General features: G+C 53.3%; 8 protein-coding genes across 11 annotated transcripts; 4 read left to right on the top strand and 4 right to left on the bottom strand.

Annotated features, from left to right (window-relative positions):
• Window positions 1-89: 89 nt before the first annotated feature.
• Window positions 90-2,095, top strand: IUM83_07234 (PWWP domain; the record flags this gene model as incomplete). Its single annotated transcript, XM_067931511.1, has 5 exons — window positions 90-126; window positions 204-427; window positions 542-1,046; window positions 1,144-1,311; window positions 1,458-2,095. The coding sequence occupies 5 exons, from the start codon at window positions 90-92 to the stop codon at window positions 2,093-2,095; spliced, it is 1,572 nt and encodes a 523-aa protein (XP_067780323.1).
• A 2,220-nt stretch (window positions 2,096-4,315) lies between these two features.
• Window positions 4,316-7,456, bottom strand: IUM83_07235 (uncharacterized protein; the record flags this gene model as incomplete). 2 transcript variants are annotated; one of them, XM_067931512.1, is made up of 9 exons in its annotated part: window positions 4,316-4,650; window positions 4,727-5,185; window positions 5,270-5,404; window positions 5,473-5,899; window positions 6,393-6,735; window positions 6,801-6,907; window positions 6,985-7,128; window positions 7,215-7,279; window positions 7,378-7,456. In XM_067931512.1, the coding sequence occupies 9 exons, from the start codon at window positions 7,454-7,456 to the stop codon at window positions 4,316-4,318; spliced, it is 2,094 nt and encodes a 697-aa protein (XP_067780305.1). The 2 variants fall into 2 exon arrangements, with proteins under 2 accessions (XP_067780305.1, XP_067780306.1); XM_067931513.1 differs by having other exon boundaries at window positions 4,573-4,650; window positions 4,767-5,185.
• A 1,047-nt stretch (window positions 7,457-8,503) lies between these two features.
• On the bottom strand, window positions 8,504-10,325 carry IUM83_07236 (putative E3 ubiquitin ligase; the record flags this gene model as incomplete). Its single annotated transcript, XM_067931514.1, has 7 exons — window positions 8,504-8,530; window positions 8,605-8,666; window positions 8,732-9,612; window positions 9,687-9,793; window positions 9,864-10,007; window positions 10,081-10,145; window positions 10,217-10,325. 7 exons carry the CDS (start codon window positions 10,323-10,325, stop codon window positions 8,504-8,506), a joined length of 1,395 nt encoding a protein of 464 aa, XP_067780275.1.
• Window positions 10,326-10,855: 530 nt separating this feature from the next.
• On the bottom strand, window positions 10,856-11,383 carry IUM83_07237 (RING-H2 finger protein ATL73-like; the record flags this gene model as incomplete). Its single annotated transcript, XM_067931515.1, has 1 exon — window positions 10,856-11,383. The coding sequence occupies one exon, from the start codon at window positions 11,381-11,383 to the stop codon at window positions 10,856-10,858; it is 528 nt and encodes a 175-aa protein (XP_067780324.1).
• A 356-nt stretch (window positions 11,384-11,739) lies between these two features.
• IUM83_07238 (Guanylate kinase) lies at window positions 11,740-12,903 on the top strand (the record flags this gene model as incomplete). The annotated part of the gene is made up of 1 exon (XM_067931516.1): window positions 11,740-12,903. The coding sequence occupies one exon, from the start codon at window positions 11,740-11,742 to the stop codon at window positions 12,901-12,903; it is 1,164 nt and encodes a 387-aa protein (XP_067780318.1).
• Window positions 12,904-13,110: 207 nt separating this feature from the next.
• Window positions 13,111-13,931, top strand: IUM83_07239 (guanylate kinase; the record flags this gene model as incomplete). Of its 2 annotated transcripts, XM_067931517.1 has the most annotated exons (3): window positions 13,111-13,422; window positions 13,518-13,787; window positions 13,874-13,891. In XM_067931517.1, the coding sequence occupies 3 exons, from the start codon at window positions 13,111-13,113 to the stop codon at window positions 13,889-13,891; spliced, it is 600 nt and encodes a 199-aa protein (XP_067780319.1). The 2 variants fall into 2 exon arrangements, with proteins under 2 accessions (XP_067780319.1, XP_067780320.1); XM_067931518.1 differs by having other exon boundaries at window positions 13,518-13,931.
• Window positions 13,932-15,929: 1,998 nt separating this feature from the next.
• IUM83_07240 (uncharacterized protein) lies at window positions 15,930-20,789 on the bottom strand (the record flags this gene model as incomplete). Of its 2 annotated transcripts, XM_067931520.1 has the most annotated exons (13): window positions 15,930-15,986; window positions 16,057-16,088; window positions 19,426-19,435; window positions 19,514-19,582; window positions 19,662-19,700; window positions 19,765-19,862; window positions 19,931-19,949; window positions 20,024-20,081; window positions 20,162-20,190; window positions 20,267-20,299; window positions 20,389-20,414; window positions 20,490-20,584; window positions 20,656-20,789. In XM_067931520.1, the coding sequence occupies 13 exons, from the start codon at window positions 20,787-20,789 to the stop codon at window positions 15,930-15,932; spliced, it is 699 nt and encodes a 232-aa protein (XP_067780507.1). The 2 variants fall into 2 exon arrangements, with proteins under 2 accessions (XP_067780507.1, XP_067780508.1); XM_067931519.1 differs by lacking the exons at window positions 19,931-19,949; window positions 20,024-20,081; window positions 20,162-20,190; ... (2 more) ...; window positions 20,490-20,584; window positions 20,656-20,789 and having other exon boundaries at window positions 19,660-19,700; window positions 19,765-19,783.
• Window positions 20,790-20,986: 197 nt separating this feature from the next.
• Window positions 20,987-21,864, top strand: IUM83_07241 (phosphatidylglycerophosphatase and protein-tyrosine phosphatase 1-like; the record flags this gene model as incomplete). The annotated part of the gene is made up of 5 exons (XM_067931521.1): window positions 20,987-21,010; window positions 21,077-21,205; window positions 21,265-21,355; window positions 21,434-21,515; window positions 21,588-21,864. 5 exons carry the CDS (start codon window positions 20,987-20,989, stop codon window positions 21,862-21,864), a joined length of 603 nt encoding a protein of 200 aa, XP_067780506.1.
• Between the last annotated feature and the right edge of the window lie 42 nt (window positions 21,865-21,906).

Raw genomic sequence — 21,906 nt, forward strand, 5'->3', positions numbered from 1 at the left:
CGCGGTCAAACCTGACCCCATCGCACATCAACGCGGGAAAAACACGGGGAACAGCAGCAAAAGAAGCTCAGGCCCCAGGCGCAAGGAACATGATGGAAATGCCGCTGGACATCGGGCTGCGCGTCGGTGCGTGCGATCGCCCTCCCCTCCCCCTGTCTAGACCTGTAGGCTCACTCCCTCCCCCTCCCTCTCTCTGTGCGCAGACGTGCTGGACGACGAAGGTATCTGGAACACGGGCGTGATCGTGGACGTGGGCAAGGAGGCCGACGAGGACGAGGACAAGGTGGAGATCAAGTACGACGGCTGGGGCGACGACTACAACCAGTGGATCGGCGTGGCCACGCAGCGCCTGGCGCCGCTGCACACGTACACGATCGTCAAGAAGTGCTGGGCCAAACTCACCAAGTGGCCCTGGTGGCCAGCCTTCGTACGTAATTTATTTTATCATTTTTTATTTTTGGAAAAAAGTAGTAGTCGTGTAGCAGTAGAGTACTATTTTCTTATTGCTGACGAGTGGATTGACGAATGATACTTTTTCCAGGTGGTGCTGCGCGCGCCCACGACGGCGCTGGCGGCGCAGGGCCTGGAGGAGGAGACCAAGCTGTACGTCGAGTTCTACGACTCGTTCAACGAGGACAAGCGCTCGCGCTGCTGGATGCAGAAGAAGAACGTGTCGTCCTTCCGCGACGGCTTCGAGGAGCGCGCGTCCAAGAACATCGGCAAGAACTTCCCCAAGTTCGTGGAAGGCACGCAGCGCGCCAAGGCCGGCACGTCGCCGCTGCTGTTCTCGGGCCCGGGCACGCTGCCCATCGAGTACTCGAGCAAGATGGCGGACCCGCTCGAGGAGAAGAGGAAGGAGTGCACGTCGGAGCAGTGGTTCCACCTCTACAGAGACTTCAGCAACCGCTACCAGGAGCTCTACGGCTACTCGACGGCGCCCGCGTTCTCGTCGGGCAAGAAAACGGCATCTTCGAGTGCGCACAAGTCGGCCAAGCGCGGCCCTGGCCGCCCGCCGAAGAAGGCGCTGAAGGAGGAGCAGTCGGAAGGTTCGTGCTCGTGTGTTGCTGCTGTCTAACTGGTGAGAGGCGGAAATGGTGATATTTTGGATGCTATGGTTGCTGTTTCGTGGGATTTTGTGTTTAGATGACGATGAAAGCGAAGAGAAGGAGGAGGAGCCGGAAGCCGATGAAGTCGAGGAGAGTGGCGATGAAGACGAGGAGACGGCGCCGGCCCGGCGGACTCGCCAGAACAAGCGCCCCGCCGCCCCGGCACCAAGCACCCGCCGCAGCACCCGGGCCCGACGCGTTAAAGGTTAATTTGACGTTCCTTCCTTCCGTCTGCAGTTGTAGTGCAGGTGGATGGGTGCGTGCGTGCGTGCCTGCGCGTAGCTGCCTCCCATGCGTGCATAGTGTTGATTTTTCGACTGTGTATGTGTGGTTTGGCTCTTTTTTAATCAGTAATTGAGGAACTGACGCAAACAAGCTCTTCGAGCTCTTCCTTTGCGTCTTCATTTTCACCACCTCCATCCGTGCGCGAAGCGAGCTCCAGATCCTCAAGCATTGCCAGGGACAACAACCACGCCGGCGTTGTAGACAGCAGCTCGGGATTTGTAGTCACATCGGAGGCTCGTCTTGATGCGGAGCATGAAGCGCAGCCTACCGTTCAAGCCGCGTCCTGGGAAATGAAACAACCGCCTGCCAATGGTGTCCAAGACCAAAAACCAGCACCAGTGCCGTCACAGTTACCAAAGGCCAGCACGGCGGACAGCAAGATGTTGAACGACGACGTGTTAATGGACGAGTCGAAGCCCGCGGCTCCAGCTATCGAAGTTAGTCGTCCGACCAACGTTGGTGTACTGAGCGGCAACCGTCGTCGGAAAGACCCGATGGACCCTCCTGCCAAATTGTCCGAGCGTATCTCCTCTGTGAAAATGGAGGGATCACGCAACCAAACGACGTCAAGTCAAACATTGGAGCAAGACCCGGATTTCTACCAAGACTGGTCTGGCGGATCTCGCTACGAAGTGGACAACAAACCTTGGAACATCCTGGGATGGCTGACGGAGGGCTTTAAAAGCAGGCTGCAGAGGAAGTGAAGCAAAGCTACAGCGGAGAATACTAGCTGTTCTCTATTGTGTAAATGACCTTTGTACTGATGTGTCTTCTTGGCTTACGTGCACCATATCCTGAGATCTTCACACCGCGCTGGAGGATGGAGATGAAGCTGAGGCCTCAACGTTTTCGTTTGAAGAGACCGAGATACTCTTTGTCGTCCTCCGCCGAATCGAAATACTCCGAGGCGACAAGTGAGGCTGCTCACGGCGAACTTCTGCCAGTGATGCTGGCGCCTGTGGTGACAGATTGAGGCGAACTACCGAGTCAGCTTGGTGCGCTGTCAACAGCGACTGAAACACACCGTCTCGATAGATTTTTGGAACGGATGCACCGATGTAACGCGGCGATATGTCTGGTGCGAGCAATTGAGAGCGATGGAGCCACTGCTTCTCACCGGCAAATGGTGTGTGGACCGACGGGAACCGCGGATTTAGCTCGTAATACATCGCTGCTAGTGGTGATTGAGGCCTTACAGGGGACGTCGCGTTTCGTCTTCTACTACTCCTTCCACCTAGGCGAACGCGGGTGGTATCGGAGCGCTCGTAAAACTCGCACAGCGATCTTGACAGAGGATCAACCTCCCGCAAAACTTCCCAAGACGGTGCTCCTGCGACCCATTGAATGCCACGCAGTGCTGAGAAATACACGCTTCGGTTGTGCTCACCGACGAAAAACTCACACGCAAGGCCTGGTGAAGAAGAGAAATGATGTGAGTTTTGTAAAGATGGCACCACATTTTGATATTTCAACGTACCGCATGCCTGCCGCGTGTTGTGGCCTAGATTTATACTGTTTGCGACCTCCGAGGTCACGCGTTTCATGTAGAACAGCAGCGGAGCCATCACACCGGCGTCGAATCCACCTTGCCGAAGTGTCTTCGAGGTAGTGTTACCCGGACGCTCGATGTCAAGGTGTTCCAGTCGACAGACACTCTGCAATTGGGCCTGATCTCTTTCGTTTTCGGTAGTGCCGTCGTCAATAATTTCGTTTACACCACGCTCGATATCGACTGCGATTTGAGTGAGAAGAAATACGTCCGAGTGCGCACGCGGCGTCGAACGCTTGCTACCTGTACTTTTGTGGATCGATTCCTCTCCACGGCTCCCCGATACGGGGTGAGTAGATTTCTCGTAATTATCTCGTTTTTCGTTACTTGGTAGTACGTGCGAGTGGCGCCACACAACCAAAAAGCTGGCATTGTTCTGGCATGGAATATGGCGTTGCAAACAAAATACCCCCTTGGTTAATCTTGACCGTGCTGGATTCGAGTCTGACTCCATAGGAAGACAAATGGTAGGGAGCTCCATATCTTTGCAAAACACCTAGCACCAACTTTCAATTAGTTCGGTACGAAACAACCAAGTTACAGTTAGCTACTCACCTTGAGCTGCTGTGAAACAAGAGTAATGACTTCAAAGCCTAGACGTTGCACAGCAACTGCATCATCCGTGCCGGCACAAGGATTCCGTCGATGAGGTAATGGGGTGTGGAAGGCTTCAAGAATCGCTTGAGGCGAGACGCGCTGCAAAGTTGGAGCGAACACGTAAGTCACAATTGGTAGGAGCATCGAAGCCAATCTCACCATCAAGTCTCTCGCTTTCACGCGTCCTGCAGATGATGTCGTGTACCAAACACTTGGTTGCCTACGGTCATTAATAATAAATATCAGCGTTGGTATAATGGAGCTTGCCGCTCTGGAACTCTCATAACGTACCCACTTGGGCTGAGCAAGATCGTATCGGGGATCTGGAGTGGCATACCTCCACCTATTTTCTCTCCACCACTGATCGCTTGAAACAATACTACCCATTCATGCGCAAGATCGTCGGATGGAATACCGAAGCGACAGCAAGTTCTCTCAGCAAACGCAGACAATCTCAATGGCTGAATCAACGGTGGCTGTCGCACTGTGTACAATGGCCTTCGCTTGCATTTTCGCTGTTGATCGTTGGTGTATTCCTCCCCGTCACTTTGGCCCCCCATTTTCTTCTCTGTTCTGTGATCGAGCTCGGTACGAAGACAAATGTTGGCACCCACAACAAAAGACTTACCAGAATAGACCAGTAGACCAGGGCTGTGTTCGAATCATTGTTGTTTTGGATCTCTTAGTTCGCCGAGCGCACGTACGCTAAATAGGTAACCCCCTGATCACACATAACTTGTAACAACCTTCGCTGGATCTGCCGCTGACTTCCGTCACATCAATTAAACTTGCCATTCCTAAGATTGGCGACCAGCGAGCGTTTGAACCACTTGTTCATTGAAAATCCTTCGCTTGAGCTGAAAACTGCTACCGAAGGAGACGTCAATGCTACGCTAGAGCGGTCATTGGAATCATCAAGGGGTAGCGGTGGTGGCGGCGAAATACGCAGCATGGAGTCTGTCGAGCTCGTGAACACAGACGACGCTTCCTTGACAGGTTCGTCGAATATACGTGATATTCTGATCACAGTTCTTCTCAAATTTTCCGGGCTCGCTTCTTCATTGTCATCAACCTCCAGTGCGCCTCGTTCCTTACCATCAGCCTCCGTTGCGCCTGTTGCAATATACAAACATCAGTAAAAAGTCTGGGCACTCCAACCTTCACTCAGGTAAGCTTCATGAAGGCTTACCTTCTAAGCCAGCCTGCATAACACAAAAACGCCGACGCACCTCTTGCGATTTTTCCTCACCATCATCGACCGAGATGGGTTTCTCCTTAGAGCGTTGCTTCATCTCAGCAGGAGTTTTCGGCTCTACAACTTTTAGCCCAGCTTTCTTGCGACGTGTACTCTCTTTCGGATCGCTTGGAGATTTGTCCTCGCCGTCATCGTCCGATATTATCTTCTCCTCAGGGCGTTGCTCTGAATCACCAGAAGTTTTCATCTCGAGAGTTTTCGACTCGGCTTTCATGCGGCGTGCGCTCTCTTTTGGGGCGCTTGGGGGGTCTATCATAACAGGCTCATCAGGTGCCGTCGGAATACCCTTTGATTCCTGACTATCAGAGCTGTAGTCTTTTTCGACAGACAGAAATGAGTGCCTTAACTCTTCAGACTCCAAACCAAAGGCGAATGAAGTCTCAGTGAACACTCCTGTATATGATCCCACAACAAAAGAAACACGATTGCCGTTATCTTACGCTGCAGTGAAGTTAAGATATGCGTACCATACCATACCTTCATGAGAGGTGTCGATTCCCTGAGATCCGTAACTCTCGCTGTTAGGACGGATAAACGATAGGTCTGAGTTCTCCAGCTGGTATGACTCCAGCATCTTTGCTTGGTGAGCGACCGGTCGATTCCCATCGCGGGCTGCAAATATTTTACGAGAGACTGGTTATGGTTGTCGTGTCATTTCGAAAATGTACATCAATACTTACAGCCACGGGATGAAAGCGTAGTCGTCTTTTTCCGCCCCTGGTCTGGGATGCTTTTGGCCGCTAGCTGCTTCTCTTTATCCAGACCTTGTAGCAGCTCTTTAGTGAGCGCAATACGCTGCTCCAACGCTGTCTTTGGCTTTGGTCGTTTCGCTGACTTCGGCTGTCTGGACGTCCTTGAAGCTGTGACATCACCAGATCGAGACTTTTCTTTTCCCAAGTGCTCGGTGCGTAGCGAATCCAAAACCGTTTTCGGGGACAATCTATCTAGCTCGACGTCGTTCACTGCATGTCTGGGAACTTCTTTTTCTTCTCCTTCTTCCGAATCATCATCTGAATTAGGCGTCCGAGTAGATGTTTTGGCGCTCGCAGCAAGGCTAAGATCTCCCTGATCGGTGGAATGCTTCGCCTGGCTGTCATCTGGTTGGCTCTGCGTGTTCAAAACAACACAAATATCGTTAATACCAAGAATTTTGCATTCGTCCTCCACCACGCACTTTTATTGGGGCTTTTCTTGTTGGTCTTGGATTGACTACCCCACTGCTGCCGCTATCATCATCATCGTCGACAATAATTTCATCCATCAAGACAGTAACATGCCGGGGCATCGTTGCTGCAGCATTAGTGTCCTTTGACGAGATCATGTGCCTCTCGTTCCGAGATCCCCTTATGTTCGCTGATGGAGGCACTGTTGATCGGTTTTTGCGTCTCTTCTTGATGAGTGAAGCCCGTCGTTCATGCTCACTATCACCGCTGCTATCACTGTTTCTCGTCACCCCGAACTCATAGGAAGACTCGACCTGCACCAGTGGTTCGTCCTCTATCTGCACCGGAATCTGTTGCTTTTTTGCAGGAAGTGACCGCTTTTTCTTTTGTATAGTGGGTGTCGTGTCAATCCTTGAAGACGTTTTCGGCCTCCTTACTTTCAGCTTTGGCATGGGTTTCCCGCTGCTGATGTCTTCTTCTTCTTCATCATCCCCTATCACCTCGTAGACGTGTGTCTGCATGTGGCGCTGCTTGTTGTTCGCAAAATTCCGATACCAAAGTCCCTTACCCATGTTCTTTCGCATCCCTTCGACGGACCCTGTCGTTACATACTCGTACTGCACGGGAAGCGTACCCTTGGCAAACTTTGGCATTTTTGTCGTTGCGTCCGACCGAAGCACAAACTCCAGAGCTCGCTCGAACTGCGCGCCATTAGTTCCCGTGCGGTTTGCATCATAATTATCCTTAAAAGTTTTCACCTGCCGCTTCTTTTGCCAGCACCTACAGCAACAACGGAACCCTTAAGCCCAACCAGCAGCCCCAATTTTCAGAGCGAACGCACCTACCGGTCTCGCTTGGCAAAGTTGGGGTCATCCAGGAAATCCACGTAGAGCCGATTTTCCATCGCGAGGTTCTTGATGCCTTCCTCCGTTCCAGGCGTCCGAATTGTAATCTAACCATCGACGTAAATCCAACCACGTTTACGACACAAAATTCACAGTTCTAGCTGCGGTGAGTAGAGCTGCGCACCACCGATGGCCACAGCGGCCAGTTGAGGTACTTGACCCAGCACTTGACAGCCCACGTGAACGTGTGGAAGGGCGCCACCCGGTCGCTGTCCACGCGCACGACCTCGTCGTAGTCCTCGGGCCAACCGTCGTACATGACTTCAACCTGCGGTCGATGTATCAATTCCAACGTGGTCGGTTAGCCTCGCGTAGTATTCATTGAGCTACTACAGCACGCAGTACGTGTCGCACCTCCTCTGGCGACGGCACACTCAGCACCCGAGCGACGTTCCACACCCCATCGTGATCCATCACGTCTGCCGCGAAAGAGTATCGTTAAAATAAAAAAATGTATCATTCATCGGCCGTTAGATTGGGTCATCGACGGCCGCCGACCCGGACAGCAGGAACGCACCGAGCCAGTCGCCCTTGGTCAGCGCCACGCTCTGTCGGGGCGACGAGCTGTGTGCGGACAGCCTCTTCTTGGGCGGCATGGCCGACGTAGCCAACGGGATCGACGTTATGGAATTATGGAATTAACTTGGATCAAAAGCAAAAGTTCAATCGGCATTTTGAATGGAAGTTCAGAAAAGGTATGTATAAATTACAAAATAGTGCATAAAGCTCAGCATTGCTCGTTATACGCCCTGTAGTATGTGCTCCTAGACTTTCGTGTGAAACCAAGTATGGGGCGCTGCTCCACGCTGAAGCAATCATTGTGCAGATAGTGGACGCCAATGACTAGTTCGTTTAATATCGTGGCCGTCGCAATGACTACGAAGAGAGATACACCACTGAACTGGCGGCACGGTATGCCACGAGAACGCATTTCCGGAAAATGAGCTACGCTAGTCGTTAGGACGGGCTTTTCAACGTGACGAGCGTTCATTTCCTACTTGGTTTCGCACGGAAGTCTAGGAGCGCATGCCTACGGGTATTGCTCGGGATGGCGTGTGTTAGAAGGATGCATTGGATGAGGCAGCGTTGTGCTCGCGCACCGACAATGAGCCCCTAGTCCCTGCGTTTGTGTTTGCCTTTGGCATTCGTTTTGACTGGTTCTTCTTACACTATAGAATGTGATTTTGCTCTCCTTCCTGATACCCGTGTACTTCGCCTACTCTTGCAGGTAGCGCTGCCGCCATGCTGGGCGCCATGATTTATGCTGCGTATGAGTGCAGAAGTAAAGGTTTCCTCAGCTTCAAAATGACACCTCTGATCTGTACCGTATTTAGCCATCTAATCACCAGATGTGCGGGTCCAAACTACGGGCTGTACCAGATCTGTACATGGGTTTTTAGACAAGGATTCTACGGGAACCCGTCCATTGCATACCAGGGACTACATACATATAGACGGCATCACCAAAGGGATCCAGCATAGAGGATTGCCTGTATTGATTAATACATCAACGTTTGATAGTTGATTGTGGCTCGCCAGCCATAAAATCTGCCATCAACTTCCGCTTGAACCACGACTCCATTGAAAATCCCTGGCTGGAGCAGAAAACTGCCGTCGATGGTGATGTCAACGCAACTCCACCCTCAATCCTTGAAACTGATTTGACGAGACTAAAGCAGGGTTGAACCATAGCGATTGTTGGGTTGATAGGTTTGTGAGCCGCCTCATCAAACTTTCTCGGTACTGCGATGACCGTCTGCCTGGATCTCTTGACCTTTTCTTCGGCATGGACTGCTGAAGACGACTCTGCACAAAAATCACGATGAGTTAACAGTGAATGAAACATAGTTGCATAAAGCTAGCGCCATCACCTTGTTTTGCAGTCTGCATCATACAAAATCGCCCGCGCAGTTCCTGGGACCCCTTCTCACTCCTATCGATCACAATCGTCGAGACAAGATCGCTCGAGTCGACAGAGACCACCGCAGACGTGGGCTGTGCTTCAGCCTTATCCACCTCATCGACAGAGACCACCGCAGACGTGGACTTTGCTTCAGCCTTATCCACCTCGTCGACAGAGACCACCGCAGACGTGGACTTTGCTTCAGCCTTATCCACCTCGTCAACAGAGACCACCGCAGACGTGGACTTTGCTTCAGCCTTATCCACCTCGTCGACATGAACCTGACCACCCGTCACCGCATTATCATCTGCGATGTCCATTTTGCTCGCTGAAACAATCTTTTCAGGACTGCTGCCGCTATCGCTGCCGCTCATCGGTACTAGCTCGTACGGCACTTCAGGATCCGAATACGGGTCCAGCTCGATCTTGACAGGAGGCGGCTGCTTCTTCTCTTTGCCAATTAAGGGAAGCTCTTGCTTCATTGCCGACAGATTTAATCTTCTCACGTTCAGCTTTCTTGGCGGGGATTCGTCGCTTGACGAGTCTCCTTTTTCCTCTTCTCCCGTCGTCTCGTAGACGTGACACAGGCGGTGATGCATTCTGTTTTGCGTGAAGTTCTGGAACCAAAGTTCGTCACCCATGTTTCTCCTCGCCGTTTGAACGCTTTCCATCTCGCCGTTCTTGTACTCCACCGGCAAAGTCCCTACAACAAACCTAGGCATCTTCGAAGACGCGTCGGATTGCAGCACCCATACCAGAGCTCGTTCGAATTGAGCACCAGTCGTCGCCATGCGCTTCGTGTCGAAGTTACTTTCAAAGGCCCGCGCTTGACCTTTCTTCTGCCAGCATCTACGGTGCAACATGAAAACCATCGTCAAGGAACTGCAGTGTGCTCCCAGATCCTTGTCCTGCATAGCACGCACCGGTCTCTCTTTGAAAAATCGGGGTTATCCAAGAAGTCGACGTGGAGTCGATTCTCGGCCATCAGGTTCCGCACGCCTTGCGGTGTCCCTGGCGTGCGGATCGTGATCTACGACATCTCCCAGCAGCAGGTGAGCACAAGTCTACTACCATTTCAGCAACGTAGGTGAGGGACGCACCAGCGAGGGCCACAGCGGCCAGTTGAGGTACTTGACCCAGCACTTGACCGCCTTCGTGAACGTGTGGTAGGGCGCCACGCGGTCGCTGTCGATGCGCACGACCTCGTCGTAGTCCGTCGGCCAGCCATCGTACGTGATCTCCACCTGCCAGTAGCAGCAGCATACCGTTGTTAGCGGCTGTGGATGCCTCAGGTAGGCGCGGAAGACAGAGCTGCACCTCTCCGGGCGCCGGGACGCTGAGCACGCGCGCCACGTTCCACACGCCGTCGAGGTCCAGTACGTCTGCGCAAATTCTCGGAATCGGTGAGTTTTGAGCTGCACGCAGGAGCTGCGGGGGGCGACAAGAGACGCACCCAGCCAGTCTCCCACGTTCAGGAGGCCCTTCAGCTTCAGCGACGTGCTTCGGCCGCTAGCGCGGCCGGCGTTGCGCACCCCGTGCCTAGTCCTTTTCCTCGTCACCATGAGGTCTCGGAGGTCTGGTGCAAAAGTGAAAATTCCGATAACCAACGCGGCGTGAAATTCAAAATTGAGGTTAACAGTCGAAACTTCAACCGAGCTGCGAGTACCGCTCGACGAACGCCGTGTACGAGAAGCTTCTTATTCGCAACTTCAGTGCATTGGGTACGCAAGTACGCGTGCTACATGAACAATGATACATGCTCCTGGATAAATTCTCTCGCTAAAATATGCCGACAGAGGACGAAGTGCGAGATGAGTCGTGTCAGCCTGGATGAAATAAATATCCCTGCCAAACGCTGGCAGGCCACCAGCAATTGATACCGTTCACGTGACATGCAACCACAGCATTCGTGCTCTTTTAATTACTTGTCCCTCTTCGCTATGGTTGAGCTAAGCGTACAAAATGGTGATATATAAAACCGGATCGCCTCCCATCCACTGCAGTCCGCAGCCAGTCCGCTCGGCGCAGGCGGATACAGCAACGTTACGTATCCGCCACAAGCTGCTGCCGCTGCAGACACTCACTTTGCCGCTCACTGCAGCACGCAGAAGCTGCCTCTGATCAGGTCGATGATGTCCGTCTGAGCGCAGCGCTGGCAGCGGTACCACCCGTTGGTCTCGGGCCGCACCTTGGTCGGGTCGCGGTAGAACATCTGGCCGCACTCCCGACACGCCGCGTAGTCGCGAGCGTCGGTGCCGTCCACCGGAGCGAAGGCCGTGGCCACGGGCACCGCGCGCGGGGGCAGCTGCGCCGCCGGGTAGACTGAGCCGGCCGCCCTGCCGTCGTGCACGACCGTGGCGGCCACAGCCGGGTACAGCAGCTGCACCTTGCACACGGGGCAGCAGAGCTCGGAGCGCAGGTGGCTGTCGATGCAGTGCGCGTGGAACAGGTGGCCGCACTGTGGCTGCTTGATGATGTCTCTCTCGAACAGGCTCTTGCGGCAGTGCGCGCACTCGGCGTTCGTCATGTCGAGCCCCGTGCGCGGGTCCTTCATTGGCGCGTACGAGCGCTGCGGAATGTCGGCCGCCGTCTGCGGCAGTGGCTGTGCGGCGGGAATCATCGCGGGAGCTTCGGTCGGTCCGACGCTGCTTAATCGGGAATGAGGTTGACGCCAAGGTGGATTCTCTTTTGACTGTCCCAAAAGGAAACTCTTCCTTTCTGAACTCAGAGGATACATGGATACATTGGTGTGCAATACACCATATGGATAATTTTGTGTGCAGGACACCAGACATACCTATTTGTGTGCGGCACACCAGCGGACAAGACCTGACCTACGTGGCTCAGTTCAAGCACGAGACGCCCGCTGCCCTCTTGCAGGTGAGAAGGTGGCCTCGTCCTCCTCTGCGCCCTCTCCTCTGTGTGTGCCCGCACCCTTCAGGCCGCTGTGGCTGGTATTAAAAGGAACAGGTTGAGATGTTCGGCTACTTCGCGGAGAAGCTCAACGTCAAGAACCTGGGCGAGCTGCTGGCGCCCACGCTCACGCCCGAGCAGGAGTTCCACGCCGCCATCGAGCAGGGTCTGCACGACAAGTTCGTGCGCATGCTGGAGGAGCAGAACATGGACCCGAACGCCAAGAACGAGGCCGGGAACCTGCCTATCCACACGGCGGCCTACTACGGACGCGTCGACTTCCTCGAGCTGCTGCTGGCCCACAACGTGGACGTGAACGCCATGTGCCCGCGCCAGAACTCGCCGCTGCACTACGCAGCAGCGCAGAGCCGCGACGACGCGGTCAAGTACCTAGTGAACAGCGGCGCCAACCCCGCGCTGCGCAACCGCAGCGGCCGCACGCCGTACGACGTGGCCAAGGGCGACAACATCCGCCAGTTCCTGCTGCCGCTGCAGTTCCGACACGAAGACCCGGCGCAGGCCGCGTCCATGCTCCCGCCCGGGATCACGCCGTCGGTGGACCCGATGGCGCCCCGACCGGTCATCGCGCCACCCCCGCTTAGTGGAGACTACTCGGCCGTGCAGGGTCCGCCGATGGGCATGCCCCCGCAACAGCATACACCGCAGAACAACCTATATGCTGCCGCCACGCACAGCGCTATTCCGCGTGGCGGACCGTCGCGATTCGCTCGCCCCAAGGACTACCGCCCCATCCAGGCAGACGGCTTCGGCTCGAGTGTGGGTAACGAGGAGCTGACGGCCAAGTTCGGTAATAAGCGTGAGATCAAGGTCACTGCCCCGCCTCCGTCGGTCATGATGCCACCGGCACCTGCACCAGTCGATGTCCCGGCACCAGAAGGGGCTGCTCCGTCTCCTCCTGCCCCCGGCGTGAACCCGTACGCCTCCACGTACGCCAACAAGCCGCGCACGACCCCAGGCGGCTACCCGGGCTACGCGCCTCCTAACGCTGGCGTAGCAGCTCGCGGACCACCTCAGTTCAAGATCTTCAACCCGAAGCTGGCCAACAACGCAGATGCCGCTGCACCCGCCGCTGTCCCCGCCGTGCAGCCCCCTGCATTCGGCGCGGCGCCCGCTCCTCAGTACGCTCCGGCCCAGCCCGTCGCGTACGACGCACCTGCACAGGACGAAGAAGTGAATTTATCGGCGAACGCGAGCGTGCTGCAGTAGCCGCCGTTGCACTAATGCCAAGTAGAGAACTGATACGCTCCGGCATGCCGGTTGAAAAGGGATAACCAGTGTATGTAGCCATCTGCACTTCAACTACGTGTACCACTTGTGAAGTCCGTGTACACCACATCAATAGGTGTGGTGCACACTCCATCTGAAGTCGAATCCTCAGTTCCCAATCTAAATAATCTGCAGACCAGTGAAGCCATGAGCGCGGCGGAGCAGGAGGCGACCAAGGCGCTGGAGTCGCTGTCGTTCGAGGAGCTGTCGCTGCTGAACGAGCGCAAGGAGGCGCTGAAGAAGGACCACGCGGCCTACGTGGAGGCGCACCCGGAGATCAAGACGCTGCTGAGCGGGTTCATGTCGGCGCTGCTGCTGGAGAAGCCGCAGGACGTCGTGGCCTTCGCGGCCGAGCACTTCTCGGCCTTCAAGCCGCCGCACGCGGAGCTGCAGCCCATCGTGATCGCCGGCCCGTCGGGCGTGGGCAAAGAGCACGCTCATCAACCTGCTGCTGGAGAAGTTCCCCAACACCTTCGGCTTCTCCGTGAGCCACACGACGCGCAGCCCGCGCGAGGAGCAGAAATGGACGGCGTGGCCTACCACTTCACGCAAAGGACCAGGTGCTCAAGGACATCGAGGCCGGCCTTTTCCTCGAGCACGCAGAGGTGCACGGTAACGTGTACGGCACCAGCAAGCGCGCCGTGCAGGACGTGCAGGAGAAGGGCAAGATCTGCATCCTGGACATCGACATCCAGGGCGTGCAGCAGGTCAAGAAGTCGGGCATCCACGCCAAGTACCTCTTCATCGCGCCGCCCTCCATGGACGAGCTCGAGAAGCGCCTGCGCGGACGCGCCACCGAGACGGAGGACAAGATCCAGCTCCGCGTCAAGAACGCCGCGGGCGAGCTGGCCTACGGGCAGCAGCCGGGCGTGTTCGACGCCGTCCTCGTCAACAAGGTGGTGGACGACAGCTTCTGGGAGCTCACTGACACGCTCAAGCAGTGGTACCCAACCGTCGAGCTCAAGTAGATGCCCAGTGTGCAGACCGAGTTGACGCAGAAGGCAGATTTGAACGAAAAACGAGCGCTCCGAAGTGCGTGTATATTCAGCTGATGTGGTATTCTACGTGTAATGCGTCTTCAGGTTTTAGTTTCGGCACGAAAACGGAGGACCGCTTCCGTTCATTTACGCTTGACTTACGACGGCCCTTGAATGCGTCAATTACTGCTACTGCAAGCGCTGCCGGATCACCTGGAGCTGGCGCTGCAGCGATAGGTCGTCGTGGCTGGACTTGAACAGAGACCGGATGTTGTAACCCTCCAAGCACGCGTGCTTGACTGAGCTCGGTCATCCACTTGTGCTTATCAACTGCACTCGCAGCCGTGAAAAATAGCCGAGTCGCGTCGTCGATGATCAACATGAAACTTTGACGCAGCAAGGCTTCGGCTTGTCCCGACGTAACAGGTACGTCACTGACTAAGCATGTCCTGCGAGGATTGTAGAGGCTGTAGCGACGGAGACAAGGTGTCTGAGAGAGATTGTTGAGAGCAATGGTGTCCGCGTATTCACGGAGCTCGCTGTCAACCAGAACGTAGAAAAATCGGCGCCCTTGGTAAACTCGAGGGAGGATTGAGTCTAGGATATCACGTCCGTCGCCGTCGAAAGGGGCTACGTTCCTCACACGTAATGTCGTGAGAAACCCTTGCTTTCGTGTCAACATTGCGCGAGATGGAACGTCCGATGGCATAATTGCCTGCATCTGCTTTACGTTTGATATCGAAGACTTTACTGGCTTGTGGTGCCGCGGCTTTAAGCGCTCTTGAGCTGGCGGTGTGGGTACGCGGTGCAGTAGGCCTAGTTGTCGCCTCAGATAGGATTCTCCCGGCCGGGTGAATGGGGACGGAGAATCAGCCAAATATTTCCCCAAACTATTCACTGCTGTGCGAGAAGGCTCCAAACGCATTGCTCGCATTGGTGACTCAATCGTACACATCTGCGCGCGGACTCTTGCACGGACGTCAACCTCATAAGTTATCGGGCCTTCTTGGTTTGAGCGGAGCACCTTTTCAACATCAATTGGTGAACTTGCCACCCCACGACTACTGCCTGTCGAGCATCTTCTCCAATCGGTGGAAGCTGCGGTAGGCTTGGCTAAATTTCGGAGACTGGGAGGACCATGTCGACCAGCGACAGGAACTTTTACGTTTAACCGAAGCAAGCTCGGTGCTTCGTTTCGCTGTGCGACGGTGGGCTCAGTAGCAGCTTCAGCGCTGCTACATTGATCTTGCTTGGGCGTAGCTGTCGTCTGCGGTTGATTAACAATTGGTCTTGCATCACTACTCGTTTGCTTCTTGTCGAGAAATGATCCTGTTAAGGTTGTGGCCGACACTTGACTGGGAATATCATAGCGCTCAAATTGATGCTGGGCCTGATAAGTAGCATTTACCATGTCGGCTCGCTTCGAAGCATCTGCGCTCACGTCCAAGGCGTTGCCGGTGTCGGGATTAGTTTGCTTTCTCAGCGGTGATCCACAAGGCGATAAAATGCTACAAGGAGGTTGCTCTGGAATGCCAGGACTTTGATCACTGCAAGGCTGTATCGTTGGAAGGGGTCGACTATGAGCTGCCAGCTTTTCGTGCATTACAGTTGCAGTCACTCGCTTTGCTAATTGGTATTGCTGCGCGTACAGCTCGCTTAGCTGATCGCTTAAATCTTCGAGACCAACTAGCAAACCACGCGGCACGATTGCCTTTAGCTTGTCAACGGAAATGCTTGCTATTGTGACAGCAGCCGAAGTTGCTACCAGAGAAATAGGATAGTGATCATTGTCGATCCAGAAGACGTGCCCGACCCCAACATCAGCCACAGTCGCCAATACTTTGATGGGTTTTCCAGCCTTTTGCATCTGAGCTGGTGTGTTTGCTTGAGCACTAGTACAATCATCGTCACATGGATCGTAACGGAAGTCGGTGCCTGGACAGCCTACTAGAGTAACAATTTGGCGGATGCAGCATGCGCCCTCCTTGATCAAGTAGACCTCCTTCGTCGGAACGCAGGACTGCTTGTCGTGAAGCTGAAAAATGTCTGCAGACAAACGGTGTCAGTAAGAAATGACGACAAACTTGCAAATGCTCGATTGAGAAGACAAACGTACTGGTTCCTCGTATGTGCGTTTGGAATGAAAAACTGTGATACAAGTATGCAATCCTCTCGTGGTCAAGCGAAGCAAAAGACGGGATCTGCGAGCGCAAATATTCAATATTGCCTTGTGCGTTTTTTGTGGATGGCCAATGTCTCATGAACATGTCAGCAGGAATAGACAATAGCTTTGTGGGCTCTGCAGCAATTGCCGCAATATAGACGGGTGCTTCCGGTACCAAAATCTCGAACTCTCCGAAGCCTTCCCCTGCTCCAACCTCACGAAGGCTGTGTTCAAGACCAGTCGAGTTCGCGTTCTGGGATACAACATGACTGTTTGGTCCCTTGGCAATGAGATTAACACGTCCGGACAGCAACAGGAAGAATCGGTGATCATTTCCACTGGCGTCCCCGTTACCTTTGTACACATCGGTATATCGATCTAGCGCTTCGAATCGGGCATTTAGGCACAATTCGCGTCGAGCGTCTTCTGATAAATCTCGCAACAGTGGGAAGTGAGCGAGGGTGCCCATTGTAAGAAATCGTCGTTGGTTTAGGATGTTCTTGAAGATATCAAAGAGCTTCGGAGTCTTCTTTAATTTGATATATCCTCCAGACTCATCGATCGTCCCATGCGAAGCTCTTTTTATGAGTTTCCGACTCGCAAGTTGCCAGTTAGCCTTCGCGTTTGACGCCCTTCCAACAAGCTCGCTCGCAGCCTCATCTTCTGTTTTTGCAAAAATTGAATGCAAAACGTGACGATCTAAGCAAAGGATCTCTGTCCCTGCCGATGACATCTGCGATCGATCTTTTCCCGTTTCCGAGTTTCCATTTAGCGAAGTATCCGCATAGATGTCGTGAACACTCCGAAAAATGCCGCTTGGAGCTGTTATTTCTTCACCATAGATATCTCCCGGACCCAAGTGAAGCATGAATAGCTCTTTGGTGTACATTTTCACTTCTGCTGCAGTATGTCCACTCGAATCTGCTGCCGTGCACTGAAACTTCACTTTGTCCACCATTGAGTGTAGCGATCTTCGAGTACCTGCCGGCGGATTGGGGGGTACTTGCTGGGGACCCTCTACCTTGATAGATTGTCGAGCTTTTGCTTCTTTCGCTGCGTGCAAAACAAAATCGGTAAAACGTGAATTGGGGCTGGTAGCTTTTGCCTCAGACTCATTGTACACGGTCTCTTCTGAGATACGTGCAATTTTACGTTGAAGTGCCTTTCGATCATCAATGCCATCTCGCTCTTGGTAGAGTTGTTGAGATGTAGTAGAGTAGTTACTGGCAACACTTCGCTCCAGAGCGGCACTTTGGACCGAACGCTGGCTCGCGTTCAGAATGGATGTGACTTCTTTACTTTCACGGACGTATACTGCGAGTTTACCAGATACGACAAACACAAGCTGCTTCAAGATTTCGTTGTGCTTAATGAGCCTTTGTCCTGGTGCAAGGTGAACACGAGCCATTGACCGCAGCAGCAGAGATTTTTTGGCAGTGGAAGGCGGAAGCCATGGAATACGTGCTGCTTCAAGATACGAGAGCAAACTCGGTGGAATACCACCAGGTTTGCAGTCTGGCTTCGGTGCAGTCGGCTTCGGGGTTGGTTGGTGTAGCACTGATCCTGACTCGGGAGTGTATGCCGGAGTAGATGGCGCTGGTGTTACTGAAAACTCGGGTTGAACAACATAGCTGCTCATATCGACAGCAGGAGTATGTTCGGCCAGCAAGGTCGCATACATTTTCTCGTCGAACAATAGATACTGGCAATTTGTTTGAGCCAGCACGGTTGCAGGACAAACTGTGCCTTCTTGAAGTACTCCAGTTCGGAAGGCATTACGGGGTGGTAGTGTTTGTATATGAACGCCATGCATAGCACCACGGTGTTTCAACGTTGCTGGGGGAGGCGTTGTTGGACATTCCTCGGCTCTCCTCTCAGTCACGAAGTCTTCTGGGCTTGTAGTGCTGCCAGAAAACGTGGCGTAAAAGCAAAACGGGTGCTTCTGGAACATATCGATGGTAGCTGACATATTCTCAATACTGTAGAATGACACAAAGCCCGAGAGAATGACGACAAGTGCTCGGTGGGTATCTCCCTCGTGAAACAATTCATCTCCAGCGCTCTTGCTGTGCAAAGAAGCTTGAGTAAGCATTTGTGCCAACAGGAATCGTGGCAGAGTCTGAAAAAGGCCAAGCCGCTTTAGTAAAATTGCTGCCTCGTCAAGCCGACGAGCGTTACTTCTGTCCGGTTCAACGATTGCAGACGAAAGTACTGGTGGGCCAGATTGTCGTCGATATACTTTCGCCGATGAAGCGTAGTTTGCCGAGTATGAATGCCGCGGACTTGCTGGAGGCGACGTATTACTCCATACAAAAGGCTGCAGAATGCTTCCTGCTTTTACAATCGTGTTGTGCCGCATTGGCGTCACCCACCTCTCAAACGTTGAGCGCGTAACGCAAAGCAAGGTTGTTCCAGCATCGGCAAGCACAGGTGAGTCGGAAGTATAAGAACGCTTCATCAACTCACGAGCACCAAACGCATCGCCTGGAATAAAATGTACTTCTTGCGCGAAGGACATCCGCCTCGCACTCCCCTGGTGAACCAATGGTTTTCCCGCGTTGCGATCACTTTCGGACCCGCGAACTTGACGACTGCGAAGAGATCCAATGAGAACAATATGTACACGGTCGATGGGCTCACCAGCTTCCAGGAGAACTCCATGAGATTCGAAGTGCTGGATCTCCATATGATGACACAGGCGCTCGAGAACGATCGGCGGAAACTGGAAGAAAAACTTTGACAAGGTTGCATCGGTCAACAATTGTCGAGTAATCAGGGATAAATTTTGGTCTTCGATAGCTGACGCCAAGGACGCTGCAGAGTTAGAAACGCATGTCATTCCAAAGATCGGAGTGTATGATAGTCGTAGCTGATCTTCGCGCACGAGCTGCTCATACTGCTCTCTGGTAATCAGCAAAACCTCGGTGGATGGATCACCTGCCACGACTTTAAAACGCATTGGGGCGTGTCGCCGCCGGCGAGGGTTGGATGGCCAAATATGTGGACGGCCGAGTGCAACCATTTGGTCGCCGAACGTTTGGCCGCGAGATAGTGACGCGACAGCACCTTTAGGCACCGACGTATTGCTTGTTGTGGTGTTCACCATAGTGGTAATCGGTGTATCGGCATACTCAATACAATGAATGTTCAGGCAGCCATTGCGAACTATCACAAACGCTGAAGCGCTGGAATCTTTCTCAGCATCAGCAGAAAACAAGACTTCTCCCGCCTTGAGTTCTCGTGTTGCCGCGGTTTGAAGCAGCGTTCTTTTCGCCGTTTCAGACAGGAGAGAAAAGACTGCTAGGTGAGCAACATCCGTACGCAAGGTTTCCTGTACACCAGCAAATTTCCCGCATAAACTTCGGTTAGAAGAAACACCTTACTATCGACTCATTGGCACTCTTCTGACCTTTGTCGAAGTTAAAGCACCTCGTTCGTAAACCAGCCCAAACCTTTCATTTACCCGATCCAGTGAATCCTGCTCAAAAATATTTACATAGTAAACGAGTGAGACTATAGACAAAGTAGAAATTTCCTGGTGATTGAGCCAACAACACCTTTGCTAGCATGATTATAGTAGTGGATTCTTGGCTGTGCTATAGAACAAGCGGGAGTGTTAAGTTAATACTTATATAAAAAAACATGTCAGCATTTGCTTACCACGCTGCTGCGACGGCAAAGAGGTTTCAGATGATGCCGACTCTCGCAGTTCGATGTAGACAACGAACACGAGTAAAAATCGTCAATCCCGCATATGGCTGTGAAGAAAAGGCGGCGAACAGTTAGATCCGTTACCATGTTTACATTGTTTAGATACATGCAATACCTCCTTTGCCATAGGTGACCTGGAGATCCCCGAAGTCGATCGTGACACCTTTAGCGTTGGTCTTTTTGCTGTTCCAAGATCGAAAGTCATCACCTCTGCTGTGACGGTTGCTAAAAGCTTTGTTGAAGTAACCACAAAGCGAGCCTTCGAGCTGGACAAAATGACGACACCCTCCCTGGTTGGAACTAACATTGAAGTGTAATCGACTGCGATGAACGTACGACAATGTACGCGTGAGCATGGTCGTCTACTACGTCCTCCTGCATCAAAGTGTAATAGCGCAAAAATATAAGACGGTGATACGAACATAGCAGTATCGTCTGGCCGCTCACGTACCTGGTAGAAAAGAACATCTCCATCGGGTATACGCTAAATGATCGGATTGAAATTATGATAGCAGTCGAAGTTAGTGATCTGTATTTATCAGGCGCAAACAAAATGGGATATGCTGCACCAACAGTAATTGTACACTCGGTAGCCAAGTCTAATGAACAAACGCAACCACAGATGTAAAATTCGAATTGCTCCAAAAGTGATCCAAACTATATAGTTCACGTACAGTGTAGAATCTGTGGTGCAACGGACGCGAAGACTCCAAGACTTGCCAGGTGCTGCTGAATCATGACCACGTCGATGTCGCTGCGAAAGCGAGGGCTGTTGAAAACCACGCTCAACATCAGTATCCAGCATCCCATTCATGTGTAACCAGCCTCACTAGGCCGTACGGAGTCTCCAGAGCTGCTATCAGCAGCGTCCGCTGCAAGGAGGCCAGCAGCTCTGTGTCGCTTGGGCCTGCTGGCCCCGTCAAGTTCCGGACGATGCCGAGCGCTGATGATGGCGCCGCAAGCGACTGCATCATGCCACACTAACTGCACCAGGCAGCAGTTGAGCCCCAAATAGACTGAGTTGGACATCGCCAACTCGCATAGCTATGCGGTGTCCAACTCAGCCTATTTGTAGCCATCTCATTCAGCATATGGCTACATCCTCGTATGTCCATCGCTGCTGAACTGTACAAGTCGTCAAGCGGACGGACGATACAGTACTTGCGTCGAGATGGCCAAGCGCAACCGCGGCGTGGTAGGTGGAGACGTACTTGACTGTGACAGTGTGTCTGATGTGCTAACATTGCTTCACGGCGAGCAGATTTTCCACGTGTCGCTGTTGTACAACCTGCTGCTGCGCCACGAGCAGCGCCGGCCGTGGTGGAGTCGCATCGAGTCCAAGCTGATCCTCGGCGCCCTCCCGCTGCAGAACAAGAACCACTTGGACCAGGTAGAGACATACTCAGCATATTGCGCAGTTTGGGTTATTCTGATGGGACGTGGGCTTAGCTGGTGCAAGATGAAGGCGTGAGAGCAATTGTAACCATGAACCAGCCTGTCGAGTTGCTGCCGAACCTCTTGGCTACGCCAGTGTCTCCGGGTACGTGAAGTGTAGTGGATTACAGTGGCTGCAAGTTCGCAAACTGACCCATGAGGCGATTCACTGTTTGTATTGCAGAAGAGTGGGAGAGCGCGCAGGTTGCTCAGTGTTTTGGCTCGACTGGGGACTTCTCTCCGCCGACCTTGGAGACCATCCAGAGGTTCGGCTGGAAGCAGAGGTACGAAAAACAAACACATTCTAATCGGCATCGTTTTGTGTGCGTTTGGCGTAGGTGTGTGGAATTCGTCCACGAGCAGATTGACGTGAAGCAGAACACGACGTATGTGCATTGCAAAGCTGGACGAGGGCGCAGCACGGTGGTGGTGGTGGCGTTCCTCATCCAGTATCGCAACATGACGCTCGAAGAGGCCTTTGAGCTCGTGAAGACCAAGAGACCCCACGTAAGTCTCCACCCAAAGCAACGCCGGATCCTGATCGAGTTCAGCGAGAAGTACTCGTCCTCCTCCTCGTCGGGTTCATCGTCACCTGCGGCGAACACGCACGCGTAGAGCTACAAGCTCGTGTCTAGATGAAGCCGTCTTCATTTTCGC

The sequence above is a fragment of the Phytophthora cinnamomi genome (genome assembly GCF_018691715.1).
Source record: "Phytophthora cinnamomi strain GKB4 chromosome Unknown Contig127, whole genome shotgun sequence".
NCBI lineage: Eukaryota > Oomycota > Peronosporomycetes > Peronosporales > Peronosporaceae > Phytophthora > Phytophthora cinnamomi.